General features: G+C 39.1%; 1 protein-coding gene across 1 annotated transcript; it reads left to right on the top strand.

Moving 5' to 3' along the window:
* Window positions 1–10,011: 10,011 nt before the first annotated feature.
* On the top strand, window positions 10,012–10,593 carry LOC140949038 (QRFP-like peptide receptor). Its single transcript, XM_073398291.1, has one exon. The coding sequence runs from the start codon at window positions 10,012–10,014 to the stop codon at window positions 10,591–10,593; it is 582 nt and encodes a 193-aa protein (XP_073254392.1).
* Window positions 10,594–18,730: the final 8,137 nt, after the last annotated feature.

The following is an 18,730-nucleotide window of genomic DNA, read 5'->3' on the forward strand; positions in this document are numbered from 1 at the left end:
ACCGCCAAAACTACATTGCTCGTACCAGTTTCCCAAAATATCGGCTAAAGCTCGGCCTATTCGGGAGATAAATCCAATATGGCGGCACCCAGAAGCCTTTGCAGACTTTTTCGGCGCCATTTTGAAAAAAACTACCCACGCGTTTCGCGCACATAGAAGAGGTGGTCTGGCCCCACCGTGGTTTAGCAAGCTCAGGCCAAAAAATAGGCTGAATCTGCACACACAAAGCCTCGGAGATCAATGATTGCAATTTGCTTTGGCATCTATCTTTCCTTTACGATGAATAGTATGCTGTGTGTTCACGGACTGTGGGTTATACATAATCAACATTTTGAACCAACGCTTTTACATTCGTCCGATTCTATTTAAATTCCGCGACCTTCGATACATTCAATACAATACGGAACTACGCTACATTTTAATACTGGCAAAGACCAGAAAGACAACGCTTGAGTCATAGGCCACGCGCGATTATTCTGGATAACTCGTGAGCTGAGAACGCAGATCTCAGGCATATGTTAAATTGTAATCCCTTCTCTAATTATTCTATCGCCAGATGCCGCCTTAATCTTGTTAAAAATTGTAACGCTTTAGCGAATAACTGACCTCTGATGGTTGGATCACTAATTGCTTTTCGCAGTAGGAGGTTTATTGCTTGTCACTCAAAACCTAGCGTCCTTAACAACGCCGGCGTCATGTGGTGTGCAAAAGAAAGTCGTATGCGGGTCCTCATGATAAGGTGTCTTTTCTTCCAGAACCTTTTTGTTATGCGTTATTGCAGGGAATGGACACTATACTTAGGAGGTGTGTTCTAAATCATTTTTACTGTTCCCAAGAATGTATGCAAAATCATTGCTTTATACAAAGCTGACTCTAAAATATGATATTCCGTAACAGTAACCAATGTCACTTACGTAAGGTGTTAATAAAACTAGCAATGTACAATTTTTAGCGTTTTCCACTTATAAGCCTGACATACAATTGTCAAGTGAACTATGTTAGTTTCAGCTCATTCCTTGATTCGATGTGACCTTTTATCGCTAAACCCCATTCTTTTCATTTGCAATTTTCCTGTACTTTTTTTTTTCATACGACAACGACAAAGAGTTTTATAAGTAAACCGATTTTTTGGTGTACCACGCTTATCATATTGTATATACAAATACATGCAAAAGGCCGGCTAAATAAGCTCCTGCTCCTAATTTTTTGGGTTGCCTTCGCCCCATGCCTCTGCACGACTCCCTGTCGGCTAAAAGGAAGTTTGAAAGACTGCTATGCAGGACACATTTTCTTTTTCATTTTCATTTACCCTCTGCAATTTTTTATAAGTATGTAAAGATATAAAAAACACTAAGGTTTTTACAAGTAAACTGTTTTTTTGTACCACTCTTAATATATACATATACTTTTTTGTTCTGGCAAAATGGTGGCTAAGAACGGCTGAATATATACCTACTTGGAAATAAAATGATGCTGTTTGGTTTCCCGTTAAAACATTACGTAAGAGTGACGCGTGTCTGTTCAAATTGTGACAAAACCACGTCACAAAATCAAAGCAAAAGAGAAAAAAGTGTAATTTTCATAACCAGCTTACAATCTCTCCATTATAGACAGTAACAAGGGCCATTGGGTCACTGGTTGATGGTGTAATTATCCTTCCACTGAGCACTGGCATTCATGGGTCATTTCCTTTATTTTTGACATTAGAACAGCTTTGAAATCTCTAGATTTAAGCTGGGTTGAAAAATTCTCATCCCTTAAACTTTCAGAAGACGACAGTACCAATGTTATCCAGAGACAGGGTAGCCAACCTTTCCAGTTGAATTTAAGTGAATGTAAGTGAAAGATGGGCACTTCATAAGCCAAAAGGTGGCGCTGTTCCCTTCTAAGAGAAGTAAGGCAGTATCTCACCTCCAAGTTTGAAATTGGTGTGCAATCTGGAAAAAGAAAGAGGATCTGCGACAAGTCTCGCAAGATATGAGGAAAGCGAAGGGGGAAAACGGGGAGCGCCTGTTTTCCCGGGAAGAGTGGCTAAACAAAGCCCAAATACAAGGATTTTTCTTCCGTTTGTCCTCCTTGAGATGGAGACGGGCAGGTTCGTCTCCGAGCACCGCGGTTGACGATAAATCTGACGAGAAATTAATTGACAAGGAAGAAGTGAATCATATGACCACCGTCGAATCAGTTGTAACAGAAATTGGCTTAACGCATCCGATTGTCTATGGTATTTATGACTTGTGTGAGTACGTCAAGGAGGAAAAATTGAACTATTTTACTGTTTCCATGCTTAAGGAAATCTGTACTTTCTTCGAGCTCCCATTTAAATGGGAGTCGTGCAGAGGCATGGGGCGAAGGCAACCCAAAAAACTAGGAGCAGGGGGAGGAGCTTATTTAGCCGGCCTTTTGCATGTATTTGTATATACAATGTGATAGCGTGGTACACCAAAAAATCGGTTTACTTATAAAACTCTTTGTCGTTGTCGTATGAAAAAAAAAAGTACAGGAAAATTGCAAATGAAAAGAATGGGGTTTAGCGATAAAAGGTCACATCGAATCAAGGAATGAGCTGAAACTAACATAGTTCACTTGACAATTGTATGTCAGGCTTAAAAGTGGAAAACGCTAAAAAATTGTACATTGCTAGTTTTATTAACACCTTACGTAAGTGACATTGGTTACTGTTACGGAAAATCATATTTTAGAGTCAGCTTTGTATAAAGCAATGATTTTGCATACATTCTTGGGAACAGTAAAAATGATTTAGAACACACCTCCTAAGTATAGTGTCCATTCCCTGCAATAAAGCATAACTAAAAGGTTCTGGAAGAATAGACACATTATTTTCTACCACTGAGGACAAGTAAAAAGGTCATATGGGTACTTCGGTTAAAAATATTGAAATAACTTGATTAATTAATACCAGTTCTAATTTAAAGGAAAAAGTTATGAGAATAAAATAAAAGTTGTCTGTACCACGAAGTATGCTTTCACTGTTTAGACTGAGACTCCTAAAGCTTTTTAAGCGTGTATTCGAATATCTTATGACGATAAGTCCGCCACCCACACCACCCTGCGCCGTACTGTTTTCACTTAGCGGCTGGTCAGCGGTCACGTTTACGAGGTAAACATGGCGATCACCTCCTGATCACCGTTCTTGTCGATCAGAAAATCAAAATACCAGCGTGATATGGCCTCGAAGATGAAGCAGTTATGTTGTTTGATTCGTACTTCACATTCGAGTCGAAGTTTGGGTGGCACAGGTTATTTCTTACGGTGGAATCGACGAGAGAAATTCGAACACTAGTTGTAGTATTTGAATTGTTGGAAGAAATGGTCGCGTGGAGATGTAGGAATGATAGGTTTAACGAACAATTTCAAATTTTGCCTTTTGAATTGAAAGTGAAGTTCATTTGAATGCTTTCGTATGTATTTCTGACGGTTTTTGATCTACCTGCTCGATTTATATTTGCTACGCTTCATGTTGACAAGTCCCTCAAAATGGCGGCAAAACTTGGAGATTACCGAAAATTAGGTAAGTTCACGGAGTTATAACGTTTTAGTAAATGTCGGGCCTCAAAGTTTTTTTTCTGTAGTTACCTTTTCTATGGCACCTACTTCCTAGCTATATTAGTTGGATCAGTTAAGAACGCCTCACTTTTTCAAAAATATACCTTGAATTTGATCGGTTTTCGCGTGTGTGACTTAAGCGAACCGATAAGGTGTCGTTCAAGTCTTCCTGTTTGCTTGATTGAAACGTGATGTTCACGAAAATCGCCTCGATGGATAAGATAGAGTTAATATACATGACTGTGTTGTTTGTTTTTTGCTGAGTCCCGTAGTTTGTTGTAAATTGTCCGCCAAAGTTGCCTCAAATTAACGTCTTGAAAAGTGTCACGACAGGCCTTCGCTCGAGTGAAATTTAGTTTCCGTAAAACTCTGAAAAATAAAGAGATCCGATCAAACGGGTTGTGGTTTTAGTATAGGTACATGAATGTCTTACAACACACAAGAAATGAGCTAAATCTGTGTCTCAAGCAAAATCGATCGGACCGCTCTTACAGAGACACTCTCTTAAATATTCACTTCCTTTTTATTGCATCTGATTGACAGATAAAAGACCTAAAAAAGGGTGTGAGGAATTTTCCGATTTCCCTTTGTAACTCATTTTATGTCAGTTTCTTTGGGTAAATCGCGCTCGAGATTCGACTTTTTACTTTGAAATGCAATAATTCCGCTAATACGAGACATATGCAAAGTTTATGGTAAACAGGTAGCAGTGTTGGTGAGCTAGTGATATAATGTAGCAAATAAAACCAAAATTTGTCTTTTTTTCAAAACTAAAAGTCTATCTGTAAGACAAATCCTAAAAAATAACAGTCAAAATTTTCAAAAACAATACGCAAAAATATCTAGTTGCACCTTCCCTACCACCATCATCCCATCACTTGTAAAGTATAACTTGAATACCATTCCTTGTGGTTTAGAACATACTAAAGCTCTTATGCAGACATTTTGTCAGAGTCAACTTATATTTTCCAAGAAACTAATAGTGTTGCTTTGCAGTTCTAAAAACACAACTGTTTTTATTTTGAGATATATTTCTCGTGAAAAGCAATTAAACTAGGCTTAATTTAGTCCTCCCACCTTGACGATGATGTGACCTTGAGAACCGAAACTGGAAATGTGTTGTTGGTAAATGTGACAAAGTCAGTTAATGGAATTCTACTGATCCCCATTTGCATCTGGGACTGAAACCAATATTTGTGCTTTTCTTTTACTACAAAGACAGAGTTCAGTTCAATAAATGGGAAACTGCTTTCCTTTTGATGATTATTTATTGCAGTCTCTGGTGACATATCCTGCTTGGACTCTAAACATTTTACTTCCACATTTCTGTATTCAATGTCACCATTGGCATACACTATTGTTGCAATTCTGTCGGGGCTTGAACATCATTTTCTTTGTCTAAAATTGATCCAGTCTCTTGAACTGTCACTTCCTTGATGTCTGGCAATGACAAGAGATATTCTTTGTACAAATCAGCTGCCACAGGTTCATTTTCAATACCAAAGATCAGTCCTTTGTGAGTAGCTGACCATTGTTTTGGGTGCTCCTTTTGCTGTAATTTTTTTTACTAGATTTTCTGGTAATTTTGACCCCTGTTTTCGCATATGAGGAAGGACATCTTTACAGATACTAGCAGTTACTCTGTTTTGCTTTTGTTCAATTCAAGCAGGATTCATTGATTGTCGTCTTGTTGCCATTTCAATTTGCATTTGCTTTTCTGTAAGAGTTTCAATAAATAATGTTTCTGTTTGGACTGTTGGCAGTTGTACTTCAGATGGATCAATTGTACTTTCAATAAAACTTGAAATATTCTGTTCTTGCTGTTGGTTATTAACATTACAATCTGATATCTACTGAAGCTGTAGCTTATCATAAGCATTAGAAAGAGTGCTAAGGGGTGCCGTTTCTGATTCACACTGCACAGTGGAAGGTGGAGCAGAGATTTCATGACTCAAACTTGATTTGAATTCAGTGCTTGCCCATATGAGACAGGATTCGCATTTTCTTTACCAGCAAGGGAGGGGCAAAAAATGGGGGCAAAACAGAAAAAAACCTCTGAAAATTGAGTGTTTTCATTCGGTGGGAAAGTGTCTAAAATCGAACTACACGAGCTTGCTTGTTGGTCGATCAGCTCAGTCTGGACTGTTTCGATATTGAGGGTCTTTAGCTTTTCAACCTTTCCTTTCGTGTAGCTCCTCTCAGGATCAGGGTTGTAAACTTTCTCTCTGTAGTACCGAATCGTGTTGAATGCCTTAACCCTGCCCCCAAAAAGAAAAGATTTTAGCGAAAACGAAATTCTTTTGACTAGCGTGGAAGGTTAGATAACAGTGTTTATGTAATACAGGTGCTGCGAAACTTACTTTTCGACAAGATCTTTCTTCAGTCCCTGTTGGTTCAGTCTTCTGCATTTCAACCAAAATTTCAATTGTGGAATTGTCCATTTACTTATGTCTTCTCCATTTTTCACGGATGAACATGAAATGTCTTCTGGTATATGGATTGTCTTCGGAGGGTTATTTTGACCATGCAACTTTAAAGAAATTATATCTCTGTTGTTATTTATAATTCCATATAAAGCTATACCTCATTGGAAAGGGCAAAGATTAAACTTTCAGAAAAAAATATTTCAGTCTCAGGAAACCCATAATATTTAGCCAAAAAAAAATTAACAAGGCATATTTCTGCCAAAAAAATTTTCCAAATTTATGAAGAATGTCATTTGGCCAGAAATGTGTCTATTTTGTGTAATATGGTAGTAACAAAGTTTTTTCTTCAATATCTAAGCAAAACGACTCGAAAATCGTTCGAAAATATAGAGCAACTTGGAATTTTCTACAATTTATTTTGAGACGCTATCAGATTATGCTAATCGGATGATCATAATTAGCATAATGATATTCTATACATCGGCGTCCCTAGTGCTCAAGTGGTTTACTTTACACAGACGCTTGTTTTCTTCGGTTTCCATCGAAATATCGAGTTAAAGACCAACCCTACCCCGGTTCTCTCCTACCGGGGTAGGAGAGAACCGTGGGAACGAGGTTGGTTAAAGACAAACAAGCATGAATTTGTTGATATAATTCATCAAAATAAGCAAGGATTTGACGGCAAAAAGCTAAGCGAAGGCCAAGCGGGAAGGAATTCATTGCGTTTTAACCACAGGCGGCTCAAACTCACGTTGCGAGAAAAGGTTGTAATGTAATTTACATAACATAGGTGACGCGCCGGTGTCGCGTTACAAGCGACCTTTGAAAATATAAGAGACTTTGTATGAGAAATATATTACTGAGATCTGCGAACGCTAAATAACGCTAAACCTTACATTTTCTTAAATGAAACGAATAAAAAGGTCTTACCTGCAATCTATTCCACTGCGTTTTGGTGTCTGTTTGCCAATGATTTTGCAAAATTTCAGTGCACAGAAGATTGAGAATATAAACGAGTCTTTGGCTAATTTATCTACACCATCCGTACCATCTCTACCTGCTACTGACGTTACTTGCCTGAAAGAACAGTTTACCGGTTTCAGGACTCTCTCTCAAGAACAAGTGCGCAAGTTGATTAGTAGAGCAGCGGGTAAATCTTGTCAACTCGACCTCATTCCCACTCTGATTGTTCTCAAGTTGCTGGATGTTCTATTGCCAGTTATCACTAAGCTGATCAACCTGTCTTTTGACACCGGTCGATTTGCTGAGGCCTGGAAAGAGGCGCTTGTGTTACCATCTCTCAAGAAGCCTGGTTTGGACTTTGCGTTCAAAAAATTTCCGTCCAGTCAGTAACCTCTCTTATATTTCTAAATTGTCGGAGAGGGCTGGGGCTGAGCAGTTTATGGAGCATCTGACTGCCAACAATTTACATTCTCTGCTTCAATCGGCGTATAAACAACAACACAGCACGGAGACGGCCTTACGTAACGTTAAAAATGATATTTTGATGTCTATGGATGAGCAACATGTCACCTTGCTGGTATTATTAGATTTAAGTGCAGCATTTCACACGATACATCATGATAAGCTGATTGGTCGTCTTGAGTCTGATTTGGGAATAACTGACAATGCGCTTGCCTGGTTAAATCGTATCTATCTGACCGGTTCCAGCGAGTCTCTGTAAATGGTAGTCTCTCAGATCAGTTTTCTTTAAAACAACGTGTTCTTCAAGGATCATGTTTGGGCCCCTTGCTTTTCACTATCTACACGCGCAAACTGTTTCAGATCGTTGAACGCCACCTCCCACAAGTTCACTGCTACGCGGACGATACACCGTTGTATGTATCATTCAGCCCCAATCGATCTGCGAATGCTGATTTTGCCATCAAGTCCATGACTGACTGTATCAGTGACATTAGGAGTTGGATGAGTTCAGATAATCTTATGTTAAACGATGATAAAACAGAATTTTTAATTATAGGTACTAGGCAGCAGCTGGCCAAGGTTAACATCAATTGCATTAGGGTTGGGTCGACTGATGTTTGTCCTGTAACAGTAGCTAGAAACCTAGGCTCATGGTTTGATGAGCAGCTCACTATGTCAACTCATATTAGCAAGTTATGTGGTGTTGCCTTTTACCATTTGCATAATATCAAACGCATTCGCAAGTATTTGTTTCGAGAATCAACGGAAATGCTTGTCCATGCATTTATTACATCTCGTGTTGATTATTGTAACAGTCTTTTGTATGTGCTGCCCAACTACCAGCTTAACAAATTGCAGGCTAGTTTGTAATGCCCCTAGGTTTTGCCACATCTCACCCCTTCTTCGTGGTCTGCATTGGCTTCCTGTTAAAGCCCGGATAGAATTTAAGATACTTCTTATTACGTTCAAAGCAATTTACGGCCTTGCTTCTAAATATCTATGCGATTTACTAACATTTAAATCGTCCTTATATAACCTTAGATCTTCAGGTAGTATTTTACTTTCTATGCCAGCTGCTCGATCGAAGACGTTATGTGATAGAGCTTTTATGGTAGCAGGGCCAACTCTGTTCCAAAACAACTTCTTGCGATTACTAATGTGAACAGTTTTAAGGCGCATATTAACTCTTTTTAAAACTTTATATTGGTGAGCAATTTTATATTCACTTCTTACTTGCATGAATATATATTCTTTTTTTGTTTTTTTGTTTATTTTATTTTATTTTATTTTTTAAATGCATTATCTTTTATTTGTTTCTTTTAAGTAATGTAGTTGTAATGCGCAGCTAATCATTCTCATGTTAAGCTGCGCACAATAAGTCCATAAATTATTATTATTATTATTTTGTTTGTCGTTTTACTGTTTTTTTTTTTTGGCTTTATTGCGTAACCGCTGTTAATCCTATAATAGAACGAAGTGAAGGCTGGTCACTTCGATCTGTCGGGGTCCTGGACCAGTCGCAACCAAAATGCCGTTTTTTTCGCCGAAATTCAAATCCGCTGCAAATTTTTCAGCTCCAGCCCAAGAAGGAAACCTTTTCTTCCTCTCTGGGAGATAAGCTCGAAAAAAAATCCATAATTTCCCCCAACAAATCGAGCCATTTGTGCCGGACTTCGAGGCACGTCTGGCTTTCGTCCAGTGCCTGTGACCACTGTTGCGCCTACCAAGTAATTTGCATTTGAAATTGGAAACCTTGCTAGGGTGACAATTAGCACTTACGCGACGGGTGCAAGGGCAGAAATGACCCGTTAACTAAGCTTCTCGCCCCACCACGCCAAGGGAGTGAACACGCGATCCCTCCCTCGAGATTTTTTGAGATAAAATGTTTCTGGCTAGAAAAAGAGTAAAAACTGGACAATCTTGACGTTCTGCCGTTATCTATAGAAATAACGAAGCGCTTTGGAATTGCAATTTTCCCCCATGGTAGTGGAGAAACTGATTTTTTACAAGGCAATAGACCATGTTCGAGTTGCCTGAAGCCTCCGTTTCAAGGCAACGCTAAGTGCAAAGCAATTAATGTGAATTTCATTTTTATTCGCATGCAAGTAAAAGTCTATTTTCGCGACAAAGGTTTTTTTACTTATATCCTTGTTTTGAATGTGAGAGTTTTTGGAACTCGGAAATGGCCTATGATAAAGCTTTGCCGACCTATTTGATAAGTGGTTTGAATCTAGCGAATATATTGCATAGATTTTGTTGCATGTTTAAAGTGTCCATAAGCTAAAAAAAATTATTTTTTTAATTGAAAATTCACATTACCCACAGCGTGTGCGTGTGTGTGTTTTAAACTTATCTCAAATTTGCCTTCATTTTGCCACGCCATTCATCTAAGTCTTCCTCTCGGGAGCCTCCTGGACCGTGAAAGGAGCTGAGACGTACTAAGGATCAAAGAACACGTGACCTTAGATAAAAGTAAACAAGTGTGGAGTGCTAGAAATATTTCTTCCAATTCACGAACTGAAACTGCTGTTAAAAAGTTACAATTAGTTTATGAGTTTTCGATTGATTTGTTTTGAAATAGGCAGAGCACAAGATGGAACTGAGCGATGCAGACGTGAGCATTGTAACCGTACTGTACGCCTTTACGATGCTTGCAGCTATTGTGGGCAACTCTTTTCTGATATATATCGTGTGGAAAAAACCTGAGGTACGGTCACTGACAAGTTCTATGTTCGTCAACATGGCCATAGCCGATCTATTGGTGGCCCTGTTCATGATGCCTCTTTCCATTGTCGACGCTCACACGGAAAGTAAGTGGAAGGTACCTGGGTTGCCTGGTGACATCATCTGCAGGAGCTATATTCTAATTTCCTATGCCACCCTCATTGCGTCTACCCTCTGCCTGGTTTTTATAGCGATCGACAGGTACTGCGCCATTGTCTGTCCTCTGTCGGTCCACTCTGTGTGGTTCAGAAAGGCGAAATTTGTCACACCTTTGATCTGGGTTATGTCAATCGCTCTAATGGCTATCATGCCTGTCATCTACAAATTAGATTATGAATACTGCGAAATTGACCCGGATGTTTTGGGCCAGAACGCGACATTTCGTGGTGTTTACCTCTACATTTTCTTCATCACCTACATAATTCCTCTGGCCATCATATGTCCGCTGTAGGCGAAAGCTGCTCGTAAGCTATGGTTTAACCAGGCTCCAGGCAATCATCTGATTGAAGAACAACAGCGTCGACAGCTGGTTACAAGGAAAGTGGTCCGTATGCTCGTCATCATTGTTGTGGTGTTTGCTATTTGTTGGCTTCCCGCTCAGGTATTACACCTTTTCCGGGTAGCAACAAATTTTCGTGAAAACCCGCCAGCAATTATCATATACCCGGGATTTTGGGTGGCCTACGCAAACAGCGCCATCAACCCTTGGCTGTATATTGCCTTTAGCACCAAGATTAGATTGGCCTTTAACCGGATGGTAACCTTCCGAAAATCTCATCCGGCCTTGAGGAAAAGTACCCAGGGAACGAGTCACTCAGTTAAAGCCTCGACATTCCAGGAGGCTTGGGTGTAGTCATACGAACCAGGGGACCAAGAGTAGAAGGCATATGATTTTCAGCTAGCAAGTTGTTTCAAGGACATTTAACCTTTCCCTTTTTGATTCACGCAATAACTAAAGATTACTTAATGCAGTGGGTAAGTAGTGCATGAAATAGAGATAAAGTCATCGACCAAAAAATTAAAATAGAGATTCCCTTGATGATTTTTGCAGGTAAATGTGGTATTAGTAGAAGTTTTTTTAACGTAATTATTGGTTCAATATGTAAAGTACGGAATGTTTTCTTAAAAGTAAAAGAGCCTTGTAAAATGCCATTTTAAACTGTAATGAGAGCTTGACACATATCGGAGTAATCGCATTTTAGATCTATATTGGCCCAGTGCACTTACGCACTTTGAAATAACCTACTAAATTTAGTTTACTAACTGTTTTGTTGGATAATGTATTAAATAATGTATTGATTAAAAACACATAAACAAACAAACAAACATTGATGATGACATGTAACTTAACATAGGAAATAGATGCTACTTGAAAGTCTTCAGCTTTGAGTAAATGAAAACCATGCGATGTCTGAGTATGTTTTCTTCGGGTCACTTTTCTTTGCATCCACTGTCCATTATCGGACATCTAATGGAGCAATTCGCAGGGGCATGGAGTCTCTGAGTCTTTGCATAATCCCTCGCCCAAACCAATGACAGGTTAGCTCAATTAGACCATGACGCCGTGAGGTTATGCCCTGCATTTCCAAACAGTTCCATGAGTGCATCTAATCCTTTGTAGTTTACAGGGTCGTTCAACAGCGTTGAGTCTTTGGTTTAAAATTGCAGTAAACTACTAAGTGACAATTCATCAATCCTGCAAAATTGGGAAAACGTTATTTTCAACCTGAAAGAACTCTTTTTCGAAGAATTAAGTTCCACTACAATGAAGGGAAAATAATTTGTTCTCCTCCTCCTAGTTCTTGTCAGTTATCCCTGTCACCCGCAAAAAAAATCAATTTTCTCATCTTGATTATTTTGTAACTCGTCCACCGATAAATCGGGTATCTCATCCCCAAATATAGCCTGGAAGTGAATTCAAATGTCACGTATGCAGTCCTTTCCGTTTCAAGAACTAGTGCTGCTAAATATTCTAATTCGTCGTATGATTATTAATCAGACTGAAACATCCTGTTTTACACCAGCTGTTGGAGAAAAACCGAAGCAATGATTGTGCCTTTCACCATGTTGACAATCAACAAAAGTCGAGGAATTGTGGAAATCAATGTCCCGGTCACAAGCGCGTTTCGTCAAAACGGTTGGAAAAGTGTTTAATACTACAACCAAATCAACCCAAAGCGGTTTTGGTTGAAACCATTGCGGTTGATCCTAATAGAGAACACGGCCTCAATAGCATTGATACCAGCTGCGATTTAGTTATAACAATATTACTTTCACATATTGATGACATTAGATTTTAATCTGTGTTAAGCTTCAGCGTTGCACGCTTTGCTGAGGAAACCCTCTTAACAGAAAATGTCATAGCCTGCGTGGCTGGCGTTACTAGTAAAAGGGGAAGAGTAGGGGGAATTCGGGCGCGAGAGGAGGGGGAAGAGGGAATGCCTGCAAGAACCTAGCCTCCCCCGCAGACATTCTTAGGTGTGCGTCACGTGTTCCTTCCCCACGAACGTCTGCTGACTTGAGCGGAAAAACGTAGACCAATCACAGCAGACTTCCAGATCTGGGAAGTGCACTTTGTACCTTGAGAAATTTCGCGCTTGACTGTACACTTATGTCCAGAAATGCATGCAATGGCGAAAATGGCGAAACTGGCGAAAAATCGCCAGCCGCTGGCGATTTGAATTGGATGCCAAAAGTGGCCCCTTAGAGGCTGGCGATTTTGGCGAAAATGGCCATTTTGGCAAAATTGGCGATTTTGGCAAAAATCGCCATGCATGCAATGGCGAAAATGGCGAAACTGGCGAAAAATCACCAGCCTCTGGCGATTTGAATTGGATGCAAAAAGTGGACCCTTGGAGGCTGGCGATTTTGGCGAAAATGGCGATTTTTGCGAAATTGGCGATTTTGGCAAAAATCGCCAGAGGGCTGGCGATATGTGGCAAAATATTCAAATTGGATGCCAAAAGTGGCCCCGTCAAAGTAGATAACTAAAGAGGTCCTTATAACTGTGAGGCAACAGTACTAAAAAAAAGTTCAAATTACTTGCCTAATAAGAGGCCCCAAAAACTGTGAGGCAACATTTATCAAATACAACTGAATCAAATATATGACAAAACAGCTTTACCTAACTGTCAAACAACATTATTTTATCAAATACAACTGAATCAAATATATCTGAAAACAACAAATGGAAGTCGTTTCAGTTAAGCTAATATGTATTTGTGCCATGTACTTCACAGGTTAAGTAAACATTTCCATACTTTCGATGTCGCTTGACTTACCAAAAGTGATGTGATGCGCTGAAATATCACACTAGCATCATTTGCTTTTGTATGGTTCATTCCTTTCAAGGACTTACAAGTCCACTAATTACTCGAGGAGAGAACTACCAAGTCCTTGAAATCATAATAATTCCTTGCCATGGACACTCTGACTTTTGAGGTTCGATGTAGACCTTAACAATCCTCACTGGTTACAATTCTCTTCACATTAGTTCCATTAATTTGTGAGGCAGCCATAAATCAAAAGCGATTGCGAAACGCATGGTTCCTGGCTAAAAGATGCTTTCACGATAACCATTGTGTGCCCTTCATTCTTTTTTGGTTCTCCACTATACACATTATCTTCTTCCGTCGTTTTAAACTCTTCACTTTCTTCTCGCACTTACTTGTTTTGCTCTTTAGAGACACGGTCCCCTAAAAGTAACGAAAGCCGAAAAGTCCAGCAGCTTGCATGCGCCATTTTGAAATGTGTGAATTCGCTTATTTTCAATTTATGTAAACCTGCACGAAATGTCACTTGTGCCCAATACTTCACCGCATTTATTGAACATAAACATTGGATCAAAGTAATAACTTGTTTGTCTCTTTCATAAAACATATCCCATTCAAACTAATTCTGTATCTTTTCATCAACTAGATATATAAAAAGAGAGTGTACATGTTTGTCTCGTTCTTAAAAAATGTGTTCCATTCTTGCTTTATGAGGTAGGGCCAGAAATTTAGAAAATGTATTGTTTTTTTGCGCTGAGACCACCAAACCAATTCTCAGTACAATATGTGTTCCATTAAATTGCTAATGCTAATGCTCGTCGAAACACGTCACCCGGCCTTTTTACCTTCTATTTTAACAATTGCCTGAGAGTCCCTGTGAACGACATTAATCGTTTTGCTTTCATAGAGTGACCACCAAAGTCGGCTGGGAATGACACTAATCGTTTCTACTTACATAAAGTAGTTATCCAAAATCGACTATTTCAACATGGCCGCCACGTCTATATAACAACTACTAAACCTTACACGTTCATGTTCTGTGAAACTGCAATGAACCAGTTCGTTTATATATACTTGTACGATTGAACGCCATTATAACAAACAGGATGGATATACAAGGCAATGCGGACCATCTAATTATCTGAATGCGTAAGCCAAGAACCAACCTGGATTCCTCATAAGATATAATTTTTAACTGTCGCTATTCAAACAATGCCTACAAGCATGGAAAGTTAGGGATATCTATATTGGATTTTTTGGTAAGAAAGTTTCCATGAACATTACGAAGATTACCATTTACTGATAATCGAATACAACTCGTTGGCTATTCGATTTGAATTGAGCAAGAAATTAGTTATAAGTGGTAATTCCCGACCAAACACTCTTGTCTGGGACGAATTTCAAATCACAAGAGGTTATCAATTAAAGGTAAAAGCATTAAAAACAGATTAATGACACTTAAGTTACAGTAGCGTTGTCATTATTCGTATACAATTATACTATTAGAAACATTTTTATATTAATATGTGGTTAACTATTTGGCAATTAATAGCCATTTCAAAAGGGACCCTTTGCTATGTCATTTCAATTTGTCTTGACAAATTAGGTATTTCATCGAGTAATTGCCATTTCTGCCAAAACACGTTTTAAGAACGAGGCCAACATGCACTCTCTCTATATATTTTTTTATTTGTGCTTGATGAAAAGATACAGAATTAGTGCACGCCATTTTCGCCAAAATCGTCACTTTCTAAAGGGCCCCTTTGCCATCTCATTTGCATTTTTGTTTATAATTTGGCGATTTTGACGATTAATTGCAATTTCCGCCGTTTTCGCCAAATACGCTATTTTTGCCAATATAGCCACTTTCCAAAGGGCCCCTTTGCCATCGTGTTTGAATTTTTGTTTACAGTTTTGCGTGTTTGGCGATTAATCGCCGTTTCTGCCATTTTCGCCGAAATCGCCGTTTTGCAAAGGGCCTCTTTGTCATCTCATTTGAATTTTTGTTGACACTTTTGCGATTTTGGCGATTAAGCGCCATTTCTGCCATTTTCGTCAAATACGCCTTTTTCCCTAATATCGCCACTTTCCAAAGGGTCCCTTTGCCATCTCATTTGAATTTTTGTTTATATTTTGGCGATTTTGGCGATTAATTGCCATTTCTGCCATTTTCGCCAAATACGCCATTTTCGCCGAAATCGCCACTTTGCAAAGGGCCCCTTTGCCATCTCATTTGAATTTTTGTTTATAGTTTGGCGATTTTGGCGATTAATTGCCATTTCTGCCATTTTCGCCGAAATCGCCACTTTGCAAAGGGCCCCTTTGCAAACTCATTTGAATTTTTGTTTATAGTTTGGCAATTTTGGCGATTAAGCGCCATTTCCGCCGTTTTTGCCAAATATGCCATTTTCGCCGAAATCGCCACTTTCCAAAGGGCCCCTTTGCCATCGTGTTTAAATTTTTGTTTACAGTTTGGCGTGTTTGGCGATTAATCGCCATTTCTGCCATTTTCGCCAAATACCCCATTTTCGCCGAAATCGCCACTTTGCAAAGGGCCCCTTTGTTATGTCATTTGAATTTTTGTTGACAGTTTGGTGATTTTGGCGATTAAGCGCCATTTCTGCCATTTTCGTCAAATACGCCATTTTCGCTAATATCGCTACTTTCCAAAGGGCCCCTTTGCCATCTCATTTGAATTTTTGTTTACAGTTTGGCGATTTTGGCGATTAATTGCCATTTTCGTCGAAATCGCCACTTTGCAAAGGGCCCCTTTGCCATCTCATTTGAATTTTTGTTGACAGTTTGGCGATTTTGGCGATTAAGCGCCATTTCTGCCATTTTCGCCAATGCGTGCATTTCTGGACATATCTCGTTAACTCACAAGCGTTCGTACTAATGGCTACACTCAGAATCTCGTTGAAAAAAATTACCTCGGAGATTAAGTTTGCTGAACGGAAGTCGGCTTTACTACAAAACAGTAACGTGTGAAAAAAAATTCTGCCTTTTTTTCAGTCCTACAAGGTAACCCCGCATTTGCATCACCCAACGAACAAATTTATAAGCAAATAACATCTAAGCCAGCCTTTACAGAGAGAAATATACAAAAAGCCAACGCTTATCTCCTATATTATCGTCAAGAACAAAAATCTTTGGTCACGTATCACACTCTACAGAGCTTGTACCTATGTATTTGGCTTGTCATCACTTTGAATTCAACAGCGCCGATAATCTGCGTGTGATCTCCAGCCGATATTGGCGAACAATGGTAAAGGAATTTATCTTTCAGTTCAGCAGACGTTCGTGGGGAAGGAACGCGTGACGCACGCCTAAGAATGTCTGCGGGGGAGGCTAGCAAGTACCCTATAGTTTTTTTCAAACCGCCTCCTAATTGATATTCAAAGATAAGATGACTGTAAAATGTCCATTCAATCCAAAACGTTAACCGGAGCTCTGAGCTCTGTTTCAGAAAGAAAAAACAAAAAAAATAAACAAACAAAAACAAAACAAAACAAAAACCAAAACCGCGTGGAGGGTCAGTTCATTGTGAGACCTAAACGGAGTCGCCAGAATAAAAGCAATTTAAAGGCAACACGAAATCCTACAAAGTGATACATTTGGCGTTATATGGGCTGAAAGACTAAAGAGGAACAGTTGGAATTAAGCAGACAGGTGGTGGGACAACAGATTAGTTTTCAGGATCGCAAGAAAGAAAATACACTAAAATTTCCCAGCATCGAATATAATGTATGCTAGGCAGCCTCCTGACACTACTTATATTGATTTGAGTTATTAACAACTTTTTTTTATTTAACATTTTATCACTGCTGGAATCCCTCCCTAGAGTTGTTGATATGTAGCAGTATTTTGAAAAAATTTTACTTTCAATGGGAAACCTTTGATCGTCGCTACAAGATCAGGTATATTTTATGAGTGGTCGTGCTGCTGGAGGTCTTGAATTTTACGAAGAATTATAAATCAGGTAAAAACTGACAGAATTGGTAATTTTTTGTGCTTGACATGTAAAATAACACATAAATAAGTATACCTGTTTTTATTGAAAACCGGGCTACTACAAAACGAGAGTCTCTCGCACTGATTGGTAATTTAATGGCCCTTCTTACTCGCCGATAAAAAGGAAATTCTTGAATACACGAGCTTTCCAGTTGATAGAGGTATCTGTCTTAAAGATGTCAAAAGTGAAGCTTTCCTCATAGTAGTCTGGAAAATAAGACATTTTGAGGGACAGTTCTAGTGTTAGCGTCACCTATTGCAATTTTCCCCAAGTCACCCCATTTTTCATTGCCACTAGTCTCCAAAATACAATCCACAGCAACATTGCTCAAAGGAACGAGGGGTCCTTAAACCTCTAATTTAACTGCTTGTTGACTTGGAACATTAGCAACAGAATGTTTCATTGCTTGCATGCAAACTGCACAAAAACTGCATTTCAGTGCTGTAACATATGAAACTTTAAAACAACCCCAAACCCTGGGTATTTAACAGGATTACCCCAGATGCATACCAGCTGATAGCCCTGTCTTTACAGCAAGCGGACAGCCAATTAGACACAAGTCCCCCCTTCCCCCTTCAATTTGAAGCAGGCATTGAGCTAGCCCCGGTGGGAATTTCAGCAAATCCACAGTCCAGCACAACGGGCAGGCTCTTTAGAACAATCCCACCCCATTGAAATTTAACCAGGCTACGATGGTTAATAGTCTATATTTCTCTTGACTCTGACATGTGCATTAAACGTATTCCTTTTAAAATGGCTTCCCCGCTTGGTGTGAAAGATTTTATAATACATTTCCTATTTTGGAAATTAAGCTTATAATTGCCAAAAATTCTCCGCTTTTAAGGAGAGTTGCTCTTCTCGTGACGAAAAGCTCATTCAAATTCCCAGCGTCCCAGAATGATTCTCTCAAGCGTTAAAAAGGTGCTGCCTCTAATATTTCTATGTGAGTGAAGTCGCTCGCCACCTTTTTGATCTGTGAGTGTCTATAAACATTCAAAGGCCTTCGTGCATATTGAAGCAGGTAGTTCATGTATCTGACAAAATAGTGGTACTTTAACCCTTTATTTAATCCCTGAGTGATCAGCATCAAATTTCTCCTTGTAATATCAATGCTTTGTAAAGCAGAGCGGTCATGACAATTACGGACATGATCACACAAGATGAATTATTATGTTCTTGATATTTTATCAACTTCTCCCCACTACTTCTGTGAGAAAAGAATTGGGGCAACAAATGAGAATTCAAATTTTGATCTTAGGGTTTAAAGAGTTAAAGTAAGGACTAGAGGTTCGTTCAGTTGACCT

The sequence above is a fragment of the Porites lutea genome, chromosome 9, assembly GCF_958299795.1.
Source record: "Porites lutea chromosome 9, jaPorLute2.1, whole genome shotgun sequence".
NCBI classification, from domain to species: domain Eukaryota; kingdom Metazoa; phylum Cnidaria; class Anthozoa; order Scleractinia; family Poritidae; genus Porites; species Porites lutea.